Here is a 25,498-nt window from a genome sequence, read left to right as displayed (position 1 = left end):
ATAAAGGTGTGAGAGGTATTTCTTGGGTGATGTAAAGTAGGATGTTTTAAAGTTTGAAAGTGTTTTTAATTTAAGAGATGCATGAGTGATGTTATAAGAGTTTAGTTTATTTAAAAGGTGTGTGTGAGAGGATTATGAAATCATTGTGTGAATGATGCTACATTTTAGATCAAAAGTTAGTAGAATTACAGAGGGTTTGTAGATTGTAAATACAAAATAAGTTTGATTAGCCTGGAGAAACAGCAGAGCAGCTGCGTGCTGTGTGTGTGTAACAGGAAATGGTGTGGGTGACAGGAAGTTTGCATGCCCATATAAGGTGACGAGTGAGCACCCAGAGAGAGAAACAGATGAGTTAAACTCTAGGCAGATAAAGCGAATGGAGGTTTTGAGAAAAGAAATGAAAAGGATATTAATTGTATGTTTTAGTGTGTTAACACAGATTACAGATAAATAAAGGTGGACTTCTCTCAACCTGGAATTTTGAGTACGGCGCCAAAACCACTAGAGTAGCATAATTGGGAGAAAACAGGCCAGATTTTGGCTTAAAATTTTACAGCTTGACCTCGCACTTGTCCCCATCCTGAGAAGAAGCTCAAAGGACAGTTAATCTCCTGATGAAGACCGACAGAACATGGTGGACTTGAGAAGAATTAATAGCAGGCAAAAGACAGTGCAACGGAAACCACACTGACGACACCAGCAGCAGCATGAAAGGAACCACGAGGTGGAAACATGTACTGTAAATTACAGGCTGGGCAGTTGAACAGTGGGATAATGAACGGTGGTAAAGCACTGGACACTGATTGTCAGATTTGCCATGCTTGGAGTAATCGTGAAAGAGATGACTGAGAGGATCAACAGAAAAGAAGAAACCACGTGATGAACCATGCACGGTGGACAGCAGGCTGGTAAGAACAGTGTGACATGACTGTTTAAAAGCACTGAATGTGGTATTTTGCCAGGCTGGGACTTGATCCAAAAGGAAAATACTGAAGAGAAACAGAGAAGAAACAGACTGTGTTTGCTGGAATTCAAGACAACGAAAGGACACTGAGAGAAGAGGACAGTGACCGGTGAGAGGTGAAGCCGGACGAGTTCGACTGTGAGAATACAGGGTGTAATTGGACTGAAAGTGAAGCTTGAACTCATGATGGTTTAGAGATGTCCACCGTCACAAAGAAAAAGGGGTAAACAAGAATAGAAAACACACATACACAAAGTGTTACATGTGAAATTATTTCTGGAAAGAATCAGAAGTGAGATAGTTTTGAATTAAGAAATCAGGGAAAAGATGCATGAATTAAACCTGATTATAACATACAGAGGCAATGAAGAAAGCAGCTTACACTCACTGAACATTAACAAAATACATAGGAAAAGCAATGAAGACCTGCTTACACGTATATACATGACATAAGTTGGGATTTCTGACCAGAGAAAGGGAAACGGGTAGTTTAAGTACTTATGATAATAATGAAAATGTCTCAGTTGTGTTTCTATAGGGGCGAAACAGATCTGGATCAATTTTCCACGTGCAGCGGTCGGAAGAGACCTGTAGGTTAACTTGACTGGACATGCCAAGGCAAGTTTCTGGTTGAATTGTTTACAGCGCCATGTCTCCATAAACCTGACAAGTGGGCCCTAGCTTCTGGCTGAGGAGCAGGAATAAGGTGGGAACTTAAAATTTGGGTTAGCAAATTTGGGAAAGAAACTGACGGCTTAAGTGGAGAATTGTGCAGGAGTCTGACACACTGCAAAAGCAACATATGCAAATTAACATACACAAACAGAAAATGCATTAACCTTATGAAGACAAGACAAGCTCATGGAGATTAATGCATAGATACAGATTAAACTTGGCTAAGAACACAAACATATGCAATGAAGAACAGCTTGCTATTTTGTATGAATGATACAATGGTGTGAATGTTTAATAAAATACATTTGAGTTTGTAATTGAGGAATAGAATAAGCCGTATGATAAAGGGAGTTATGAAAACAAAAAAGGGATTAAAGTAGTTTTAAAAAGAGTGACTTAGGAGTGCTCTCGTACTGAGTGATCAACACTAGTGATCACTGTAGAAAGAAATAACATAATTTAATAAGTTGGGAATGTTTAAACATATGTTTCTGTTGTTACAGCTTTTTGAGAGATGACTCAGTATGCAAATTAGCTGGAGTGAGTGGTGACGAAGGAACTTCCTGAGTGTGTGTGTGACTGTGACTTTCAGGAAGAGGAAGCATAGCAGAGACGAGAAGTGCAGATTGGGGTAGGGAATTTATAGTTTAGTGATTATATGATGTCGTAAGGGGTCTTATGCTGAATTTCAGAGCATAAGGGGGTGATTTTTGTGTGCAAATTGTGTGGTTTTAATGAGACTTTTGGTGTATTGAGGAGGTGAAATTATGTGGTGGCAAGACTTGTGTGTTTAAGGTTGTTGTGGTGATGGGTTGATTCTGTCAGTTAGGTTGTTGTTGTTATTTTTGTTTTTAATAGAGGGAGTTTTAGGAAACATGGACATGTCTGGGAGGGGCCCATTATTTTGTAACAGTGCACTTAGAGGAAACCTGTCAGGTGATTTTGTTTTGTTTTTATGAGCTAACAATCAGCTCTATTTTTCATTTCTGTTTTAAGCAGGCCTGCAACAGTGAATAACGGCGCTGAATATTATCGGGAAGAGCAAATACAAGGGGGCTTTCCAGATTACAATTGGCTGAGGAGAGCTACCTGTGGGGACTATTCAGGTCGTAAGTCCCTGTAAAAAGGATTTTATGCGAGTCGATCCAGTCCAAAAGCATAAAGAAATTTTTTCCTATGGAAAATAAAAAATGACTGAGCTCATTTTGCTGAGGGTGGAGTATCTGATCGTGTGGGAGGCTCCACTATCAGCAAATACATGGTGTGACTGAATGTGAGTGAATGTGTGACTGAATGTGAGTGAGGATGAATTAATGTGGACAAACAATTTGTTTTTACCAGAGAAAATTTCTGTTTTGTTTTGTTGACTGGGGTTAGATTATGGGATTATAGTATATTGTTGGGAGAATGCCAAATGCTAAAGGGGAAATATTTTTTGATGTAACTCAGTTATCATTAATTGAAGAAACACATGACTGATAACTGTTCTGTTTTAAGTTTATTTTATGACATACATTGGATCATGAGTGGGGAAACTGAGCATTTTTAAGTTTTGTATAGTATCTTGACACATGAAATGTATCAAGATAAAGGGGGGTTTAGGGTTTAATAATTTAATTGTTTAATAATTTAGGATCATTTCAGGACCTTTTGGGTTTTTGATCATTTGGATATGGTAAAACTGAAACTGTTATTTTTAAGTTAAGGTTAAAGGATTAAAAGTGAACTTGTCACGGTTTGCGAGGCAAGCCGTGTGGAGTTGTAGAAAAGGACCCAAAAGGCGGCAGCTCTGGTGCAGGTGAATATTTATTTACAACGGTGGAAAAACAAGAAACCGGAAACCTAAACTGGGTAAGCTAATAACACAAACCAGAAACGAGACGCAGGGAGATCGAGGGGAAACAACACAGACGAACCAGCAATTACCATAACAGAAGACACAACTTAAATACACCCAGAGAACACAGGGAGATTACACACAGGTGGGGAACACAGGGGATACTGATAAACATAACGAGACAGGGCAGGAGTGAACACAACATTACGCATACTGACGAGAGACTGTCAAAGTAAAACAGGAAGTACACAGAGGTTCAGACAGGAGGAGAGAAAGCACGGGGAGAACACAGACATAACAGGCTGGGGGAAACATGGAATAAACACAAAGAGAGACGAGAGCTCATAAATACACAGAGGGGCACAAGGGGGTAAGAGTCACAAAGGGAAAAAACACTTAGGGAACACCACAACAGGACACCTGAGAAAACCTGGCCTAAATAAGGAGCGAAAATACAAGGAACCAAGAATACTGGGCCAACATGGCCCAGGACCATGACAGAACTGAATCCTGTTTAGAAGATACAATGCCGGTTTTTCAAAGCTGTGAATAAATCTTAGAGGGAAAATTAGTGAGGGTTGAAGGAGTAGAACAGGTTTGATTTTTTGATTTTTAGAAGAAGTGGTTATAATGTAGGCTTACACATACAGATATTACATAGGTTTATCTTTAGGATAAAGGGGGAGCTTATACGGAGAAATGATTTTTATACATATTGCATTTTGTGCTTTTAAAGGAGTTGTGGCTCAAATTTGTCTCTGGAGGGTCACGAGCCTTTGGCTAGCGCTATGATTAGCCAATCTACTGTGAGGATAATATGAGTTCATGAAGGATTGCACACGCTTACAGACACAGAGTTAAGAAACACACATGACAGTATTGATTCCAGGCAAAAGGCCTTAAATTCATTTAGCTTTTAACTGAACTTAAAAAAGGACCAAAGAGGAAGGAAAGCATATATTTTGGTTAAGTCTGATAAATTAGAATTAGAAGATTAGAAGGTATGGTTACATTAAAGGAGCAAAAGGAAATAAAAAGGCTATACCAAAATGGGTTATAACATAGGAAATGTGAGGTTAAAATGAAGTTAACACATAGGAGTTGTTTCAAGGCAGCATTTACCTATGATGAAATGTATACAGGAGTAATTGCTTATATGCTTAAACTTAATTGATTAAAGTGGTTGTTTTCTTTTAGAGTAGAGGAACTTGCAGCAGCGACAATTTGTGCACAGGATGTTGATGATCAGATGAGGGAAAGTAGAGCGAGCAACCGGACGTGAAAGCAGGGCTCAAAGAGTTTTAAAGGGATGAGTAACGTTGAAGAGTATACATAAATACAAGTCAATAAGTTAAGAAGATAATTAGGATCAGGCTTTTGATTAAAGAGTCTCAGATAGGATAAGTTAGGGAGATGCAAGAAAAGGTGTTTTGTTTCCTTTGCAGAAGATCTCGGCGACCACAGGAGGGGCGAGGATCCTGGAGATCTCGAGGTTCGAGACCACCAGAGAAGGGTCTGCGTGAGGACACAATGTATTGTGACCTCTGGTTTTCCAGAGGTCAAAAGGGGGAGTGTCGAGGAGGGAAATTATTTTACTGCTATTGGTAAATAATTGTCATTGCATTAATAATATAATTTGCAGCATGGATATTGCATTCAGGGGTAGAACAGTGTGTGTCTTTCAGAAAGGCTAAAAGTCACAGGCTGACAGGAAACAGGCTTGCAGAGAGTTTGCACAAGCAGGAAGTTATTTTAAGCAACAGTATGATCATTGCTTTAACAATGTAACAGATAGCTTTAAGAAGGCCTTAAGATGCTTATGCACACAGTTATTATGTTAAGTAGGGGTTCGTGATTAAAACATTTATTTAGTAAAAGTCATATCCATAGTTTCAGTTCGATTATTACATATACGAGAGTGGTTTCTGTCTCTCTGTCTGGTGAGGGGTCAGGAGCTAGTCGCGAGGTGAAACAGGGTGCAATTGTGGTTAGCACACAGACGCACACACACACACACTCAGTTAGAGAATCATTTATAGGTGAAAGTTTAATCATGTTTTGCTGATGTTGCAAAGAGCAGTTTGTCGCAGAACTGCTGCGAGCATCCGGCAGTGACAGGAAGCACCTGTTGTGAAGATAGGAGACAATTGTTCTTTTAAACGGTGTCAAAAGTCGTTGTGGTTTTGATTTGATCTATGTATAAAATGTGTCTGTGACGTATGAAGGGGCGTCAGTAAACAAACCCTGATGCTATAAAATATCTGTTCATGCTTTGATTAAGTCGAGGACTACTGGCTGTCTGCGTACAGAGTGTCTTCCCACGCGTGTATTCATTAAAATCATCGTTTGACTTTACCCGGCCGGATCGGTGTGGTTATTCTTCGATCACCTCTTGTACCCTTCCTCAATACTGAATCTTAACAGCAGGAGGGAGTGGAGGGTAAAACGCACAAAGGAATCGGGGAGCAGTGAGACAGCACACAGACAACGAGGGAAGAAAGCAGGAAAAAAAACCCCGCAGAGAGAGACGAGGATTCACGCAGAGCCGGTCTTTTGTGGCCGCTCGCTGGGACTTCGATGCTTTTTAAAGTTGCTCTGTGGCATCCGCGCACCCAGCTATCCTCCCCTTCTTTTTTTCATCCTGTGCTCGACTGGGTTTGCAGAATCAGCAAGGAGATTCCACTGAGCCAATCTACCCTGCATCTCCAAGATGTCTTCTTATGAGAGAATAGGATCTGGTAATCCGTGCCAAGGCCTGGGGCTGGTTTAAGCTGACCTGCACACTAGTCCCAGCTTCGCATTTAACCATGCCAAGGCCATAAAGTCAAGCATAAATATATATCCAAGTGGTGGAATTTAAGGAGGAAAGGGGGAATTATTCCTTTCACCTCCTTGAAGCGTCTTTCTTTCCTTCCTTTTTTTTCATCCAAGCATGAAACAGGAGATTAAATGCGCAAAGATTTGGTTGCCTCTGTGCCTGGGTTTACATATATTTCTCATTCTTATTGTTGTTGGATATGAAAGCCTTGAATGAATTTCCCCTTTGGCGCTGTTGCTCCACTCACATTACACGCATTGCTGATTGATCAAATAGATTTACTAGGGAACATGGCGCTGAAGGTGGCAGAGCCAACAAAGAAAGTTTGAGCAGAAGCACTTGTTAGTAGTCCTGTGCATTTTATTACGGTTGCACCAAGGTTCAAGAGAGTTGCATGAGCTTCTCTCTCTCTCTCTTCTGCAGGAGGAAATTAAGCTAAAAGCTACACCTACGCCTGTCTTTGTGATTTCACCCCATCCTCATGTATCAACCCTGTCAGATAATGCCCGATGGCAGTGATTTGTTCTTGCATGGATGGCAGCGTTAAGAAGGAGGCTGTGTATGATTTGACAGAGCACAAGGTTTAAAGCTACTGTAATACAAACAGCCGGTAATATGCTAAAGAGTTGGGTATGATTACCTTATGATTGATGACTGATCTCATCATGCATGAAACCTTTCTGGGGAGGACAAAATAAAAAACAGCCACCAAGGTTTTCTTTGAGGCAAAGATTAATCCAACCTACCTCTCCTGCCCTTGGATGCAGTGTGATAAGTTGCTTTCAAGCTTTTCAAGAGGCAGAAAATGAACTGGGAATATCTGGTAGTCTTACTGTTGTATTACGAAGGGTGTGGGGGGTTTGAAAGCACTGACACTTGGACTGGTAGCTAAACACTGCCCGTCTGTTGCACATATCGAGATGAGACAAAGAGCTTGATCGACCCTGAGCCCCAGCAAACATAATCTCCTCAGTAAATTGGCTCCTTGTTTGGAGGTAATAAAAACCAGAAAAAAGGGCAACAGCTGGAGAGAAAGCGGACTTTTGTTTTAAAAAAAAAATAGTGGATGCGAATTCATCTGTGAAGTGTGTGTTTTCTAAGAAGACCTTAAAGATTTGGTCTTAGGAGTGTAAACTGTGTCACTCCCTGAGGAAAGCTATAAAGGGTGTTTACAAGACAGAGGCGCACTTAAAGAATCATAAAGAGAAGAAAATATTTCACATCACGTTAACTTTCTAACCTGTGTTCAAACCGAGTGGCAGTTTGGGGTTGAAGTGGGAAGAGTCAGTCATCAACACATGCGTCAGCCCTCGCGATGACCTTGATTGGAGTTAATATCTCATACTTAAAGGTTTTTTTTCCTGCTGTGTCTCAGTAGCCTGAAGAGGCTTTCCTCTCCCTGTCAACCTCTACCCTCATCGTCACTGATCTGGAAAACACTGTCAAGAACAAAAGGTGGATACTTTTCTCCTTGCTCCACTTTCAAAACTTGTGCAGCAGAGTCGAAAAAAAATAGAAGAAGAAGACAGGAACGTAACTGTGCAGCATGTGCAACTACTGAGACATTTAGAGCTTCCACAGACAAACAATTAGCTTGAAACGACCCAACGAAGCACAATTTCCCTTCCTCCATTTACAGTAAATTGCACATTACATGTCATCTCCATTCAGTATTGTCCTTCTGCCCTGTTTATCATTCATATCCTGAGATCAGCTACTGCCAGCCTTAGGGGAAGCAAATCAATGCTGGCACTGCCATTGCTAACTATGCCAGCTCAGATTAATTGCTTGTTTTTCTGTCTGCACGTGAGCTCACCAAATAATATCAGCATGCTCATTTTTTAGCAGCGTCTTTACTTCTTTACTTGGGCTAATAAACCACTGCTAACTTCCATGCTCGTCCTTAAAAGCATGAACCGAAAGGACCCAAAGTTTCTAATTTGCATTCAGTGATAAGAGTCTATTGAATTCACATAAACAAAGGTGCTAATGTAAGAAGAAATTACCAGGGGAGGGGGAAAAAAGCTAAACGCACACACACACTCAGCCTGTACAAGCCAATATCAGGATCCTGCTTCCATGCTAAATCGGAATAAGATGCAGAAGATGAGCCTGAGTTTCAACAGAAGAACCGAGGCACAGCGTTAGTCAATAAGCACCGGGATGAGGAAGGATCAGTGGTATTGTTCATGATTCAATACAGGCGAGGAGGAGAAAATAGTGGAAATTCACTCCAGCCTCTCTCTTGTCCTCCTGCACTGGCACAGGAAAACACTATCCATAACAGTTTCCCCTGGCAACAGACACTGTATGCTGTTGAGATGTATTTTGTGCTTTTATTTTTCTTTGCTTCCTCTTGTATTGTGTCCTTCACCCCGTCCCCCTCTTTTTAAATTTTTTTTAAAAGAAGGACTTTTTCCACTTTTGCATGTCTAATATATCACGGCCTTGTCTCTTGTAATTACACTGCATCAGCCAAACAATTAGCCCTGCTAATCAGTAGCTAACAGAAACTGTCCTTCATAGCTCTGGAAGCATTTCCAATTCACTGAGCTGAACGCTAACTTGGCCGTTTAAATGCATAGACCAAAATGCACGATTGGAACTGGAGATGCAGACACGTACAGTGATATCATGGACGCGACGGCATGTTCAACCATAATAGTTGTGAGTATACTGTAAAAGGCAGACAGTAGCAGGGGGTCTCTTCTACACGGACTCATCCGTTCAAAGTGTCACGATGATATGAGTAGAGACACGGACCTACACGTTGGCAAAGGCATGACATCAAGACCAATTTCGCGTGTAAATCTTCCAGCAGCTTACATCAGCAGACATCAATGTGAATAGTAAATACTGTGCCAGCACATCAGAAGGTAATATCAGATATTCATAAGCCAGATTAGATTTCCCCCCACAGGATTTGTCCAGCTCTTACTCTCAACCTGCCGTCCCCTTGTAATGAGGCGCACAGCTAGTCATTTCACAAAGCTAGACAGCTGTCAGCAGCGAGTGTGTTCTCTGGACCCTCTTTATGCAAAATATATTCAATATCATGTCTGGAAACTGCTGTTTTGGAATTCAGCTCCTCACTCCCTCCTCCATCTCACTGACTACCTCACTCAGCCCACACAGTCTGCCTTGTTCTGGCTGACTCCTAAGTTGGACTCTGTTTTCGCTTTGTTGTTTCCCCCCTGTCTATTTGTCCCTTATTTTCCCTTTTCTGTTCTTTCCTCTGTCGTTGTCCATCTCCCTCCCTGCCTACACTCCCCCTTTGTATCTCTCCTGCACCCACCACACCTAACAATAGCCCCTCAGTGTGAGGGCTGACGAGAGACTTGGGCACAATGGTTCATCTCTAAGGACTGCACCCATTACAGGGGGCAGGATAGAGGGTGGACGCGAGGAAAAAAAAAAAAATTCTTCTCCACTGCTTTCATTTCTTCCCTGAAGCAACAAATGACTGTGGTAAATTCTCTCTGCCTAACTGAATTTCTGCATCGTAATCACATTTTATGTTACTTAACATACTATTCCAGTCTATTTTAATTTTCCTATTTTTTAGCCGCTTTGGTTAAAAATAAAACTGTCCATCAAGCTCTCGCTGAGCACTAGATGGTAGCAGTGATGCTTAAAATAAATAAAATGTGACAACAAACAGGCGTATTCGTACAAATTATCCAGAAAATTTCTCCATTTAGAAAATTCAGAAATTAGAAAATATTTAGAAAAGAAAAGAGTAAAAATATTGAGCGGACCGCTAACATTTCAAGCAGCTATAGATCTGTCAAGCTAACCTGAGCTAGTACTGCAGTGACCAAACAGCTGTGTTTAGACCTGTTGACAATAAGCACAAGCTTCTCTTTACAGCTGAGCTATTTGGCAGCGTGTGCGTTCAAGACCTCTTGTTTGGCCTCCTGTTGTGTCTCTACAAATAGAAAGTACTATATAATTAACTTTTTCACTGATATTCTAAAATAATTATTGGTCTTAGTCAGTGGTGTGCGATGACTTTTACAGAAAGGAAAGCAGAGCAAATGATCCCCCGACCACCAAATGATCAGTTGAGCAGTTCCGCTGTTTCTCACCCACCAACGAGACAAATTGGACCAGATGAAAACATAATAAACATTTCATGATTAATGTGGCCTGTCTTTTCTGTGCTGACAGCATCTCTCCAGGATCTTGCTGCATTCTGCCTGGATGTCATAAACACTGTGAACTCTTTTCTGGCTGTTTATTTTTGCTGTATAGGGAGGGCGCCTATAATACCCATCAAAATATATACTGTTAACTAAGAATGACCAATGATGGAGGAGTTATTTAGATTTTATTTCCTTTGAAAACCCTACAATTAAGCATACATCGTGTAAAGGTCTCCATCTCCATAATGTCCTACCCACTGCTTCTTTCCTGGTGCCTTTGTCTTAATCCAGTTTTTGGTGATCTTTGCTGCAGAAAGGAGAATTTTAGCCAAGTAACGGCCCTTTACATGTAGGCTACAGCACCTTTCAAGTATCCAAGATACAAAACAAGGCAAGTTCTGGGAATTATATAACCTAATATATCACAAACAGCTGAGTTAATTTTGACTCAGAAAATGTGAATTTTTCTACATTTCCAGAAAATGTGTGCATTATCTAGTTGATTCCATCCACTCAGCCTCCAACACTGTTGTTGTGTATTGGTTTGTTTATCTTAGGTGCAATAAAATACGAATTATACAGTCACATTTTAGACACAAAGCATTCATTGATAAACTCCCTATCAGAGAATTGCTTGCTGGTTATTGCAATTTTGTGGGAAATCAGATACACATTTTTCCCCCTCCAGCGGCAAGGGTACCTAGACCCGGGGCTTAGAGTACGCTTGGGGAGTGTGATTGTGTGTACAGTGTCTCTTTGTGTCTGTCTCCACGTTGGGTGAGTTTTGAGTAATTGCATATGAGAGCATGAGGGTGGGAATGGATGTTTGTATCTGTGTGTACCTGTATGTCTGTGTCTATATGTCAGGTTGGGTATCAGACGCCACCTCTCTGGGGACATTTCAGGCCCTCAGGTATGGAGGCCTATCTCTCCCTACCACCACTTCCCCTGCCAGTGGCAGACGCCTTCAGACATCGGTGCGTTGGTGGGTCTTTGTGTCTGGGGATGGGCATCCAGGTACACACCGGCTCACTCCTTGGTGGCTGCTTATCGGGACCTGGATCCTGGGGCTCGCTCGGGCCACTTCGAGGGTGGGGTGCCCTCGGCCTCTCGGCCTGGGGCTCGGTCAGGTTTTTGTTTTTTGCCCTTTATCCCCGTCCCTCTTCTCCGCTGTTTTTTCCCCCTCTTTCTTTCTCCCTTTTCTTTTCCTCATTCAAGTCTGTCCTGTATCTAGCAAGTGAAAATAAAAAAAATAAAAAAAAAACAATAAAAGGTGAATCAAATAGACCATTACGGCAAGGCTGGGATGGTCCATTTGGTAAAGTAAATCCGTTGGGCATCTTTCTTTGCCTTTAGACAATAATTCTGATGGCAAAAGAGCCAAACAGGACAGGCAAAGAATAAAAGATACACATTTTAAAGGAAACTGCTTGTTTATTTCTTTTTTAATTTATTACTGGTGTGTGTGTGTTTGTGTGTGTGTGAGTGTGTGGTTTTGATTGTTAGTCCATAGCGCTTTATGAGAGTTGCTTATCTTTTTACGTGAAATAACGTAAGAGTTTGAGATTCCAGAGGGGCTGGCAGCAATGCACTCAGTGAAAGGGACTACTTGTTTATTGAGGTAGCTTTATGCTTGCATAGCCTGGAGCTGAAATGGGACAACATGGGAATGCTAATGAAATATTTCGCGCCTATTGCAAATTTCCATTGCCGAATTGTAACATCTACTCTTATCTGTATTAAATCGATAGGTTTCTAAAAGAGATAAAAGAAATATTGTGCAGAATTGAGTTCAACTTATTGGTACAGCCCTCCTCCAGGGTCCCTATTTCTCAAGTGGCCCTTTGGGGAAAATGAAATGCGCACCCCTACTCTGCACTCCAGTTTATGCATTAGGAGCCTACCTCAGGTGGCTGCTTTTCTTTCTCGCTTTCACTTCTTTGTTTTTTACTTCAGAAGTGGCGTTTGCAACTCTGTCATGATCCTGGCCAACATGGCCCAGGATCATGACACTCTCTTTCTGTCTTATCTTCTTTGCTTCCCCTCTATGTCTTTATTCTAGTTCCCTCTAGGTGACAAAGGCACAGAAAAGACTTGTGTGAAGCAGCTTCCTCTGATAAAGCCAAGAATTATTATTACTTAATGACAGCACATTCCAGACATATTTCAGTTTAAGACAGATTCATCTTGGAGGCACAGGGGCTGAACAATAGCATTCTAATGAGCTTTTAATGTTTCCTAATGACACTGGCGCTTGCTTAGCTCGGCTGTGATTCTGTTCTCCACTCTGGACCATTTGAGCCTGGGCAGTCAGATTAGGTGGCACTAGCAGTCTGTGATGTCAGCATATCGCCACTTAACTTGCGCGTGAACATCACCTACTTCAGTAGCTGTAAAGTTGATGTCTTAAATATGAAATGAGAATATGTATTATTCCGAAAATACGTTCTGCACCACTCAGGATGACGATAAATCACATGATTGTCCCGTGATGACAAAAAGAAACACTTTGCTCCCACTAATGTGATTTCAAGTTGTAATTTAGCCTCGTACCATGACTGATTTTTTACACTGAAAGCTTGTAAGGTTTCAGGCCATTAACAGTTTTTCTTTACCCCCCCATGTGATTAGCTAAAGCGCTCTCAGCGCTTTCAGCACCCACATTGAATTCAGCTGGGACCAGCAGTGGTGCTGTGTGTGCAGGCTGTGCTGTTTGTGCTGATGTGTGTGGTTTGTGTAGTGGATGGATGCACAGCCCCAGAATAGCCAGCTTTGGCCTGGAATGGAAGTGACACACAAGAGACAGAGAGAAGCCAGCGTCCATTAATGTCCCATATCTTATCCTCCCCAAATTGCAGCACACACACTGAGCACTTTCCTTCCTTTAAGCCCCTCCTCCCTGTTACTGAACTGTGTACACATTTAGGTGTTTCCATGCCTCCCAAAGGTCACTGAAGCAGAAAACAAAAGCTCTTGTCGTAAAACGCAGCATAAACTTCTGCCGCCTTCTGAAGAAGAAATAAAAGTTCTACTAAATGCTAAGGGGTGTTCAGCTTTCGTTCCCCCTCTTGTCCTGGCATAAAACAGTCCTGATACCAAGGTGAAATCTAATATTCTCTGTCAGTTAGCGATATTTACTATATTCCCACAGAGAGAAGTATTGCACCTCTGGCTACTTTCCAGGTTATTACTGCAGGAAAGTTGTACTGCTGTGGGCAACAAAAAAAACAGAAGTTAAATAGTCTCACTTTTGGAAACTTTTTGTGACTCGGCATTAAGCGTATTATTTCACCAGCCAATTTTTCTTTTAGGTATTCGTGTCTCTGCCAGTCATGCAGAGCTCGTGGCAGTGGTGGCTAATTCTGCCTGTCACAAGTGCGAGCGTCTTAGTGGCCTACTGCCCTCCCAAGGCCAGCAGGCATTTCATGAATAGAGAATTTTTATCAATGAGGAAGCCCCCTTCTCCAGGGGTTACGAGGAAATTAAAAGGTAGAAAGTGGAGCACGTTGGTGCTTTCACCCTTGGAGGAGAAAAAGTCGGCTTTATCTTCTTATTCTTCCTCCTGCTGCCTTAAAATGTCAGAGGCGTCCCTCTGTTTCTCCTTCACATGTAAATCACGTTGACACCCTACTCTAGGGACTCGCCTGTTATGTCTTAAGAGCCCTCCTTTTCCCTCACACATAAATCAAATTGACATTCGGCTTGCACGCTCTTGCGTCTCATTTTTTGGGGGTCTCTGCTTGCTATCCACCTTAATTGGATTCCATGTCTGTATTTAACAGGGCTTATAAACGCGTGTGTGCCGTAAGAGCGTGCGAGAACGTGTGTGTGCCTCTGAGAGTACAGTGAAGATGTGATGTCAAATTAATTTTCGCCTCTGTTTGAATCCTTCCCTCCTCACCCAAGTCGATCGCTGTATGCTGTATGCTTTTCTATTTGATTTTCTAAATGTGTTTTCCTGTCTTTTGTGGCATTTGTATTGCCGAGCTAGTCAACAAACATCAAACTGACTTCAAAAAGGTGGGAATCATGCCCATGGCTTAGAGCTGGGCATTGTTTTGTTTGGGCTCAGTGAGTGCTTTTCAAAGTGCTTCATGATGATGACATGGCGCCCAGTGTTTGCTACTTCTTGATGGTTTATTGGTAGCCTTACACAGCTTTTCTTTTTCTCTGCAGGAGGCTGAGTGGCACTGCGATGAATTCACCAAGGGAGCCTGCTTCAGCCGTGGAAAGTCTGAGGTGAGTTGAGGCGATGGCTGAACTGTAATTGTGCTTTATCGGACACTTGTCACTAAATTGAAAAGAAAAAAAAAATACAAGTTTCAGTGTATTTTTCAGTGAACTCGTCTCGCTTGCTACTTACAGTTGTTTTCTTGCACACGTTTGTGCACCAGAACTGATATTAATGTGAAAATTCATGGAATTTCCCAAAATGTTTTGTTAGAGTAACAAAATAGATAGTCGATTACGAACGAAAATGCAATCCTTCAGCATTTGCTGAAAGACTTTCTAAATTACAACCCCGCAGCTTTCATGTTTCCTCAACCTTTTTCCTGCGGGTTTGGTAATCTACAAAAATAACACCTGAATGAATGCTGTTCACTGGAGGAAATGAAGTGCCCAGATGTTCCCACCAGCACATCAGTGCTGTATAATAGCTTTGACTTGAAAGCTAAAAAAAAAGAAAAAAGGAAAGAAATCTTCTAAAGACACTAATCATGGATCTACCAGCCTTTTTGTCTTTACAGAAACAGTTGATCGGGTTCAAAGAACACAAAGGAAAAATTATGATGAAACATAATGAGGTTTGAAAGCAACGTGGGGCTTCTAATGTGGCTTTAACATATGGACACATGGGGAATCCCTGCTTTCTATATGAGATATACCTCAAAGACAATTCAAATCAACTTAATGTGAAGTAAAGACCTTCCCACCACACCTTAGCCTCTATTTATGGATCTTGTTCAAAGGGAGTTCCTATTGTTTCGTTCTGTGCAGTGTATGTGTTTGTACGTGGTTAGCGTGCATATTCCCCTACAAAACAGATGGTTTAGCGGCTAAACTTGACTTGTAGGTGAACTGCCCAGCCCTGATCTGTGTGTGTCTGTGCGCGCGCACTACTGTGTATTTATCCTCCTGTGAAAGGTGGTTAGGGACCCATAATAGGCATGCACTGGCTGGCCAGCATAAGATAGCTGTTGTGAATTACAGACCAAAGCTACCTCAGTCCTTGAGAGTCACTGCTGTTTGGCAAGGCTGAATTGTTTTGCTCACTGTTCCCTTCTGAGGATCAGCTCCTGTGATGTACACTAAGAATAGCATTAAAAGACTTTATTCTCCGGCAGCTGACAGGGCTTTCGATGGTTTATTACCTAGCTCAATGCGGAGCAATATACCATCGCTTAAGCTATTACACAGACACCGTCCCTGTGCTTTGAGTGAATTTACAAGTGATTGTTTGGGTTTTTTTTTCTTAATGCACGCATCCGCTCTTCTTTTGTGTATTTGATTTATTCCAGCTGGGAAAAGAAAGGAGACTTAAATTGACTTGACAGGACTTGATTGCTGCTTCTGTTTTGTTTTATAATGTGAGAGCCAAGCGCAGCAGTCTCTGTATTATAGTATGGACGCAGAACATTTGTCAGGAAGTTTTCATAAACAAGTCAAGACTGTGAGGCTGGGCAAATATTAAATATGCTGGTATTTACTCTAGAAACAAACTGCAGTGAAGGATTGAATTATACGGGCCCCTTCACAACCCACGCCTGTTCCTCCACCCACACGCGCGCATGCGGGTATACAGCGCGTAACAAGCTGCACAAACAGCACAGATATATAGGCACGCATGACATTAGGCGCGACTGCTCGTACACGCGAATAAACACATACACACATACTTTGGCCGTTCTTAGCACCAGGAAACGAGTTGTTTTACGAGTCAGCCTTCATCTTGATAGGGGGAAATAAAAGTCCTTACCCTCCTTCCTTCCATCCTCGCTGTGATGCCCTCCACTCCTAAATCAGACCCTCGAGAGGGGGAGTTAGGGTTGCCCTGGGCACTTCAAGTGGCTCAGACAATAGCAGATTTATAAGGTTTTAAATTTCTATGAGGGGCCTCACCAACCCAGCCATGGCCCCTTTCAGATGGAGGAGACCCTATGAGTTTATTACCTTGTCCTAGGACAAAAACAAATGCCGCTCTCTGACATGAATACTGACTCCTGCTGTAACATTTACTACAAAATGACTCCTGCTGATGGAAATTGCCAGAAAGGCTTTGTGGAAGCCGGACCGTTATATTCAGAGTTCATGACTTTCAGCGACAATCATTCTTTCAATCAATCACTCACTCCGTCAGTCCCACTTTATTTGTGCGCTTTTAACCAAGTGCTGAGTGGTTTTGCTAGAAACCCGGGCCAAAACCTCAGAGGAGGACTGAGCCAAGAAAGGAGCTGTGAACATGTACTTCAGCATAATTTAGAGGAAAATAGTTTGAATTGATTAATGTAGAGAGCTGGCTAAAAGAGTGATGATTAAATAGAGTGTATGAGAGTCTACACTTTATATTTCACTTTTTGACCAACCAACAGAGACAAAGTTATTTTCTAAACCAATCCTGAGTGGTACTCTCCCGCAGCCGTTACATTTATCTGTTCTTCACTTTATTCAGATCCCTCTCCAAATCCAGCCCCTGTTGAATTAAGATGTGACTTGGCTAAGCCAGGTGGGCATTAGCCTTGATTTGACTCTGTCTAGCTTGCCCACGTTCCAGAGTAGGCCTCCTGTGGTTGCAGGTGTTTTTCTCATTTATTGGCATAAAGTGTAATTTTGTCTCTACCTGATGCTGTTGCTTGTCAGTGGATAGATAATGGCACTGCTGCTAACTGCTAACTCCGATATGTGTGTTTGCTGGTGTGTTTCCACAGGAGGAGTGCCAGAACTACATCAGGGTGCTACTGGTAAATGGGAACAGGCTGTTTACATGTGGAACCAATGCCTTCACCCCCATCTGCACCAACCGAACGGTATGAACAATGCCAGAATTTGTCTTGGCTTCTGCAACGCTGCATTATTTTGACCTTAACTTTCACACAGAGTCTTATCATTTATATCACTTATATCATTTATATCTACTATATCCCTGATAGTGTTAATTCAAGGGAAGTTGGTATATTATTAATATATTACGTAAATCCTTCAAGAGTGATAGTCTGCTAGTATTTTGGCTCGTTACCTATGTTTTCAGTGTTATATTACACTGGTAGTGAGTATTACGACATAACACATACATGCACCTGCGAAAGAAAAGATTAATTCATGTGCAATAAAATGTAGTCTTTGCAGTGTTGCTACGTCTTCATGCAATAATATCAGAGGCCTGTTGTTCAATAAGCTAGCAGTTCATCCATCCACCCACCCATTCATCCATCCATCCATTCACCCATCCATCCATCCATCCATTCACCCATCCATCCATTCATCCATCCATCCATCCATCCATCCATCCATTCACCCATCCATCCATCCATTCACCCATCCATCCATTCATCCATCCATCCATCCATCCATCCATCCATCCATCCATCCATCCATTCACCCATCCATCCATCCATCCATCCATTCACCCACCCATTCATCCATCCATCCATTCACCCATCCATCCATCCATCCATCCATCCATCCATCCATTCACCCATCCATCCATTCATCCATTCATCCATCCATCCATTCACCCATCCATCCATCCATCCATCCATCCATTCACCCATCCATCCATTCATCCATTCATCCATCCATCCATTCACCCATCCATCCATCCATCCATCCATCCATTCACCCATCCATCCATTCATCCATCCATCCATCCATCCATCCATTCACCCATCCATCCATCCATCCATTCACCCATCCATCCATCCATCCATTCACCCATCCATCCATCCATCCATCCATCCATCCATCCATCCATCCATTCACCCATCCATCCATCCATCCATTCACCCATCCATCCATTCATCCATTCATCCATCCATCCATTCACCCATCCATCCATCCATCCATCCATCCATCCATTCACCCATCCATCCATTCATCCATTCATCCATCCATCCATTCACCCATCCATCCATCCATCCATCCATCCATTCACCCATCCATCCATTCATCCATCCATCCATCCATCCATCCATCCATCCATCCATCCATCCATCCATCCATCCATCCATCCATCTATTTTCTGCTGGGTTCAAGGGGAGCAGCAGTCTAACCAGAGATGACTAGGCTTCCTTCTCCCCAGTCATCTCCTCCAGCTCTTACAAAGCAATACCAATGTGTTGCCAAATTAGCTGAGAGATGTAATCTGAAGGATTTTCATTTTTCATTTTGAATGTCACTTTTCTCCTTTCCTTAAGTTTAAGACTGAGTCTAGCCAGCCTTTGGAGGAAGCCACCGCTTGTGTTCACGACTTTGTTCTTTCAGTTACTCCCCACAGCTCATGGGTTCATAGGTAAAAGTGACAATCTAGATCCAATGTAGTTCCTGCCTGTGGATTGGATGGTGGCTAAATGAAGGAGGTCTTAGTGGTCCAATAAGATGCCTTGGTTAGATCTTGGCTTTGGTAAGCAAGCCAAAGACTCTTCTAGATGAATGTCTTGAGTTTTTATTACTCCTCCAGCCTGCTTATGGAAATCTTTTTATATACCCCGTCTTCAGGTACTAGGCTAGCCTGCACTTTGAAAAATCATACTAAAAAGGGATATTGGGTTTGTTAAAATGTGATACCAAGGGGTCTTGACGAAGCAACATTATCTGTACAATTATATTTGTGAGTATGTATGTCTCACTTTCATGTTGAGTTTCGAGTTGCCAGTTTAGTTGTTCTCTCGAGCATCCCTGAAAGTCGTTATTTTTTAATAAGCCTGCAAATATTCCAAATATTAAGACTGATTGATCGGTGGATGTCGTCAGAAAGAAAGGTCAAGGTTGATAAACACACTTAATCAAGGTATGATTGAGATCTTAATATCACAGGATTCTCTGTACAAGCTCTTGTGGCTTTTCTTGCCTCCTGTTTTGCACTCTGGGATGTAGACTAATTACAAAATAAATCTTATTAAGCTCTCTTATTTTGGATGTCGTGTTACCTCAGACTTGTTAAGCATCGTAATCAAAACATTGCCTTAAGCTCATTACTCCTGAAAATCATGGTGCTGGCCTGCAAGTAAACAGACTCCCTGTCTCATCTGTTCTGCTTTGTCCTTCTTCATGAGTCATGGCAATTACTTTGCACCTTTCTAGCACATCACATTGTCTTTTCGTCTCCTATATTTCTTTCTACCGTGACGCAAGGTTTTCGCTCCTCTCTCTCTCCTCCTAACTCAAATTCCCTGCAGCTCTTAATCCCGTGTTTTAAAGGATGTTTAGCTGGACTTTTCATTTTGAATTGCTATTGTGTTTCAGCAGGCTCTTGACACAGTTGAGCAACCCAATATTTTTCTCGTGAAGTAACCACCGGTTTGCGAGTGGCTGCAGCCCTTTCACTTTTATTATAAAAGCAGCACTAATAACCATGTTTCTTGGTAACTGACGTGTCAGCTGAGAACCTTTTTTTTGTTGGTGGTGGTGACAAATGCTCACTGATGTTAAGTATAGAGCAGCGCTTAAAATGTTAGAGTATTGTTCTTACCTTAGAACAGCAATAAGGCCATAGCATAGATATCTAGCTCTCGTTCTGTTGTGCGTTTAGAGGAGGAGGAAGCAGGAGCTTACTATTATGATGACATTTGTTTTTGTCCAAAAGCACTGAATCCAAAGGTCACTGGCTCGTAATGACTGTTTACCGCTGTGAAAATACATATAGTTGAAATGCCATGGCATTATTATAGCAGTATTTCATCAGGCGCTGTCATATTTACCCACTGAACGTCCGTTAATGTGAAACACGAGTTGGGAACAGCAACGGCGACGGAATCACGCTCGGACAGATTTACTATCAGCTGTGGTGATAAACAGACAATGAGGAGAATATTAATGGTTTAATAAGCGCTGGGAGATGGATGATTAAATGCTGTTAACCATTTGAGTTTTTTGACTGACTTTCTCTCTTGATTTATGTCTCTATTTTAAGTTGTTATAGTGGTCCTAGTTGGGAATAGATTCGATTATACACTATAACTCATGCTGCAGCACAGGATGAGAAGGAGCTTCGCCTTCTGTTCATGGTTACTTGACAGATAGGCACTGGATGTGTCATATAAAGTGATATCCCCCGTGTCTCTTCGAGGATTACTGTTGACAACTCTGTCCACTAGCGCATCTCGGATCAGACATAGGGCTTGCGGCTAGACTTCTTGCTATAGTGGGTAGTTTAAAATTCTCTCAACGGCTTCTCAGTAGCACCATACACAGCATCCCGCTGGCACTCGCAGTGATCTGTCTTCCACTGTGAGCTGTCTCTTTCTGCATCGTCTCTATCAGGAGCATTCAGAGTCACTTCAGCGCCCTGTTCTCGCAGCTGCCGGGTCTGCCATAGAGACAACTGTCACTTCACTTCCTCAAAATGCGACGGATGCACTGCGTTCTATTTATCGCTGCTGCTCTTGGTTTTCTAAATGGCCCGATTGACCTTAGAATGACTATTCCGGCCCACAGAAAGAGTCCAGTCAATAGCAGGCTTTCATCTCGGCCTGGCAGAGATTAGACAGGGCCGCTCTGTCTGGTGTGGTTTGGGCGGAACAGGGGTGGCAGGAATGAACAGAACTCTTGATCCAAATTGACCAGCTCCGGGAAATTGGCCGCAGAAGTCGGCTGGCTCGTTATGGAATAAGGGAAGGAATGCACAGATTGATGAAAACGTGTGAAAAGCAAGGGGAGCATTTGAAGCGTTTGAGACTTTGCACTGTCACTTGGAGTGGATAGAGTCATAAATGTGGAACGAGGCTGATTGATAGAAAAGTAATTGCAAATAGAATAATTTTAATTATTCTTTGTGCATATCTAAACCTGAGATTAGTGCAGTCATTTTGCATCATGCATTTTTTGTCCCCCATCAGAACTCAGATGAACTCGGATGGGAGCACGAACCATGAGCTAATCCCCGTATACTGTGTTTACTTTTGCACCATAAAATATAATTACATCTTGGATTTAAAAATTGCATTACTACTTTTTTGGTATTCAAGGCTGCGTCTCTAAGCTATGGCCTGTGCTTCTTCTCCTTTTTTTGGAGGAGCAACCAGAGCAGTGTGTCAGTGCTAAGCCGGGGTCATGCTGTAAAGTATTTTTAAAAAGCGGGGAGTTGGATTTGGCTTCATATTCAAAGGCAATATGCAACAGAAGACTGCATCTCACATCAAGCCTCTTTTTGAGCTCAGAAGGGCTTCTTAAAGTTGTGGTATAATAGCGCTACAGCCAGAAAAACAGCTGCTTGTCCTGTAGAGACATCAGAAACCAAACCAACTAAACAATGCAGCCAAGAGTAACTTGATTTAAGAAGCCGGTTTAGGAATTTTATTGGTTTTATAACAGGTGGTTTCTTAACGTTGGACTTGAAACAGCTGCTGTGTTGCTGTGTTTTACGTTGCTAATGATTCTAAATGTGTTCTTGCTGCTCCTGAAGGTTTTGCTCAGATAGATCTATGTGTGTGTTTCTCAGTAGATGTAAACCAAACAAAACATAATGAGAGGAAGTATTTGTTTCCATTTTTTTCAGTCTGCAGCATTTGCATATTGGCAGGAACAAACAAAACATTACCAGACTCCTCCAGTTTGAATTTTAATGCTGCCCTTTGATACTATGTCCTATATTTTTATGCAGGTTTTCAAAAATAATCATTTGTGTGAAGAAAACAACTCTTATTCCCACGAGTGTTTCTTTTCATTGCTTTGGCTTAACTCATGGGATACTCATGCTAACAATCAAAATAAGCTTCTTTTAGTAGTGCGTATGGAGCGTCTGCTTCCAACCACTCACTGTTTGTTTCCTCTTTAGTCTCCTCGCCTTCATTGTCTTCTCTCTCTGTGTTGCAGTTGACTAATCTGACAGAGATCCACGATCAGATTAGCGGAATGGCTCGGTGTCCCTACAATCCCCTCCACAACTCCACCGCCCTCATCACCTCCAGCGGGGAGCTGTACGCCGCCACTGCCATGGACTTCTCTGGGCGAGACCCCGCCATTTACCGCAGCCTGGGCGGCTTGCCACCGCTGCGCACTGCCCAGTACAACTCCAAGTGGCTCAACGGTGGGGAGCTGCCAAAGTTCAAATGAATGCTACATTTTATGCAAATCTATGTAAAAAGTTGTTACATAAAGATAAATGGCCATTTCGAATAGAGAGAAACACCATAGGAGGATTTGCTTTCTTTTTTGCTTTATCCCCGCGCAGCTATCGAACATTAGCACTGCAGCTGCCGGGGCTTCAGTTTGTGACTTCGACGATGCTTGAGCTTGGCAGATGCTTATGTAGCATGGGAGTTGGAATCTGTCTCTGCTGAAAGATTATCTTCCACCTTAAATCTGCTGCGCAATGCTGTTTTGGCGAATGCTAAGAAAAGAAGATCCTCCTCTCATAATTGTTCTGCTGCATTTCACCTTAAAAAACAATTAATTCTTAAGTTACTAAGCAACTAGAAAATCTTTATATTTACCGTCTAGGAGGGGCATAAAATTGTGAATTCATCCAACAAAAAAAAAAAAAAAATCAATGTCTTTTCCCCTGAACGTTCAGGCTGACTTCAAGCAGAGACCTCCTCAGTGCAGATTGGGCGACTTCAGAGCGCTTAAGGTGTCCAGCCTACAGAGGAGCAGGTCAATCACTATCTTGTCAGCAAGTGACTTTTATCTGATTCACATTTAAGTTAAATTGAAAAAATAAATTAAAAACTACCACATACATTGCTTGGCAGCAACCTTCTGGGAGACGGTTTAATAACTAATTTTATGGCGAATTGATTTTTTTTCCACACTGCCCTCCAAAGGTGCAGAGGAGAAAAGAGTTGAAACGAGGAGGTGCTGGGGAGGGGGTAACTTTCATTTAAACCTGAATTAAATCACTGTCAGTGAGAATAAAGTGTGCGGTTTAAATCCAATAATGTCATACATAAAGATGAACGCTGTAGTCGTGACAGTGTCGTGGAGGTCGTGTGTTTCAGATAGGGTGAAGCTATTACGCTACACCTGTTTTGGTCATTTCTCATCCTAACCTTTAGGTTTGGGGAGTGAAAAATTAGTTTTCTTATTACAACACAACGCCATTAATAACATAGCCTGTAGTTATTAATCCTGATCACCTGCTGTTGTGTGGGCTGAGTGCTCGCACACACTGCGAGTCAATCAGTCATAGCACATACCTCGTTCGCTCTCCCACTCCGTCTTACTCCCACAACCTTAAATAGTTTTCTTTCTGTATTTTTTCTCCTTTTCTCTGCACTTTATCTTTCTTTTGGCATCCTTCAATTTTTCTTTCTATGTCTTCTTTCTCTTTCGGACATGCCACCTCCCATTCATTCCCCTCCTCTCTTGTAACCTTTGCCTCAACAGAGCCGAATTTTGTGTCATCCTACGATATTGGCAACTTCACATACTTCTTCTTCCGGGAAAATGCAGTGGAGCACGACTGTGGTCGGACGGTGTTTTCCCGCGCCGGGCGGGTGTGTAAGAACGACATCGGTGGCCGCTTCCTCCTGGAGGACACGTGGACAACCTTCATGAAGGCCAGGCTGAACTGCTCCAGACCAGGAGAAATCCCCTTCAACTACAACGAGCTGCAGGGAACTTTCTACTTGCCTGAGCTGGAGCTGCTCTATGGCATTTTTACTACTAATGTGTGAGTGACATGAACCGTAATATTTATTGTTCCATCCACAGAAAATTAGCAAAACCCAGATAATTTAGCTACTGTTGCTACACCTCAAGCTTTCTGATCTCACGTGGCAAGTATCATGTGGCTAATGCTAGCTACTTGACTAGACATTCTCCTCCTGCTAAGAACCTGGGTTTCCCATTGTTACTGCCTAATCCATACCAGAAACACGCCAAAAGGCCTTCCTGTCCTTTCCTTTCACAATAAAAGTCTGTTACGTCTATATTGAGATTGCAGTAGCTTAAAATGGTGACATGGTAGTACCTATACCTCTGTGGCTTCCCTCAGGGCAACTTGGCTTCCTTGCAGAGTCCAAAGACATGCATAAAGTTTGGTGATTCTAAACTGTCCATAGGTATGTGCATAAGTGATTGCCGGTCTCAGTATTCGACCTGTGACAGACTCGCGACCTGCCCATGGTGTACTCTTACCCTATGCCCGCTGGGATAGGCTCCAACTCTCTGCTGCTCTAATAAGAATAAGGCAGAAGAGAATGGATGTATGGATGAAGGGATAGTCTTAGTTTAGTGAATACAGTAAAGTAAAATTCAACATATGTTTTTAAACCTTAAAGTTTGACTTTAATTCATAACATTTTGCATATAAGAAACAAAAATGCTGGCACGCACGTAGTGGAGGCGATCACTGCCATCGAAGTCAGATGAAAGAAGAGCTCTTTGTAGAAACAAGAAAAATGTAACACGTGCGTTACTTTACACACTGAGACTGATGCCAGGTAACAATAGTTCAGTGACTTTCATCGGTCAGCAGCAAGAAAATGATTTTTAAAAATCTGTAGCTGTGATTAAAAAAAAAGTTCATATATTGTTGTACAAGTTTTTTAAAAAGTTCGGGTTTCTGTGTGCTGATCGGGTACTGAATTACTAAACTTTTTGCTGTGTGTTGCCAACAAAACACATTTTAAGTATACCCTCAAAAAAGCAAGTGAAAGTCTGGAACGACTTGATTTGAGAACCACTTCTAGTGTCAGACTGAATTTTCCAGCAAAAAAGAAAAATCAGAAACCTAGAAAAGTTATCTTAAAAATGTTTCTTCAAATGTGTGTGTTTGTTTGTTTCAAATCATTCACCAATTATTCATTTTAAATTATTTTCCTTGGTCTTTGATATCATGACTAATCAGAATAATTCAGTTGTTTATTCAGCATTTATTTGGTTATTCTTTTAAAAATTATATT

General features: G+C 41.9%; 1 protein-coding gene across 3 annotated transcripts in view; it reads left to right on the top strand.

Moving 5' to 3' along the window:
* The window catches only part of sema5a (sema domain, seven thrombospondin repeats (type 1 and type 1-like), transmembrane domain (TM) and short cytoplasmic domain, (semaphorin) 5A), a 167,853-nt gene that overhangs the window by 63,095 nt on the left and 79,260 nt on the right, over positions 1–25,498 (top strand). For all 3 annotated transcript variants that reach the window (XR_191067.4, XM_076888111.1, XM_004546589.5), the window contains exons 5-8: positions 14,616–14,678; positions 17,366–17,464; positions 22,467–22,680; positions 23,979–24,264. Coding sequence is in view for 2 of the 3 variants with exons in the window: in XM_076888111.1 (XP_076744226.1) it covers positions 14,616–14,678; positions 17,366–17,464; positions 22,467–22,680; positions 23,979–24,264 (662 nt within the window). In the remaining variant the exon portion in view is untranslated. The remainder of the gene's footprint in view (positions 1–14,615; positions 14,679–17,365; positions 17,465–22,466; positions 22,681–23,978; positions 24,265–25,498) is intronic.

Source organism: Maylandia zebra, linkage group LG9 (genome assembly GCF_041146795.1).
Source record: "Maylandia zebra isolate NMK-2024a linkage group LG9, Mzebra_GT3a, whole genome shotgun sequence".
NCBI classification, from domain to species: domain Eukaryota; kingdom Metazoa; phylum Chordata; class Actinopteri; order Cichliformes; family Cichlidae; genus Maylandia; species Maylandia zebra.
The sequence above is the reverse complement of the archived record's forward strand: the minus strand, read 5'-3'. Positions and strand labels throughout refer to the sequence as shown.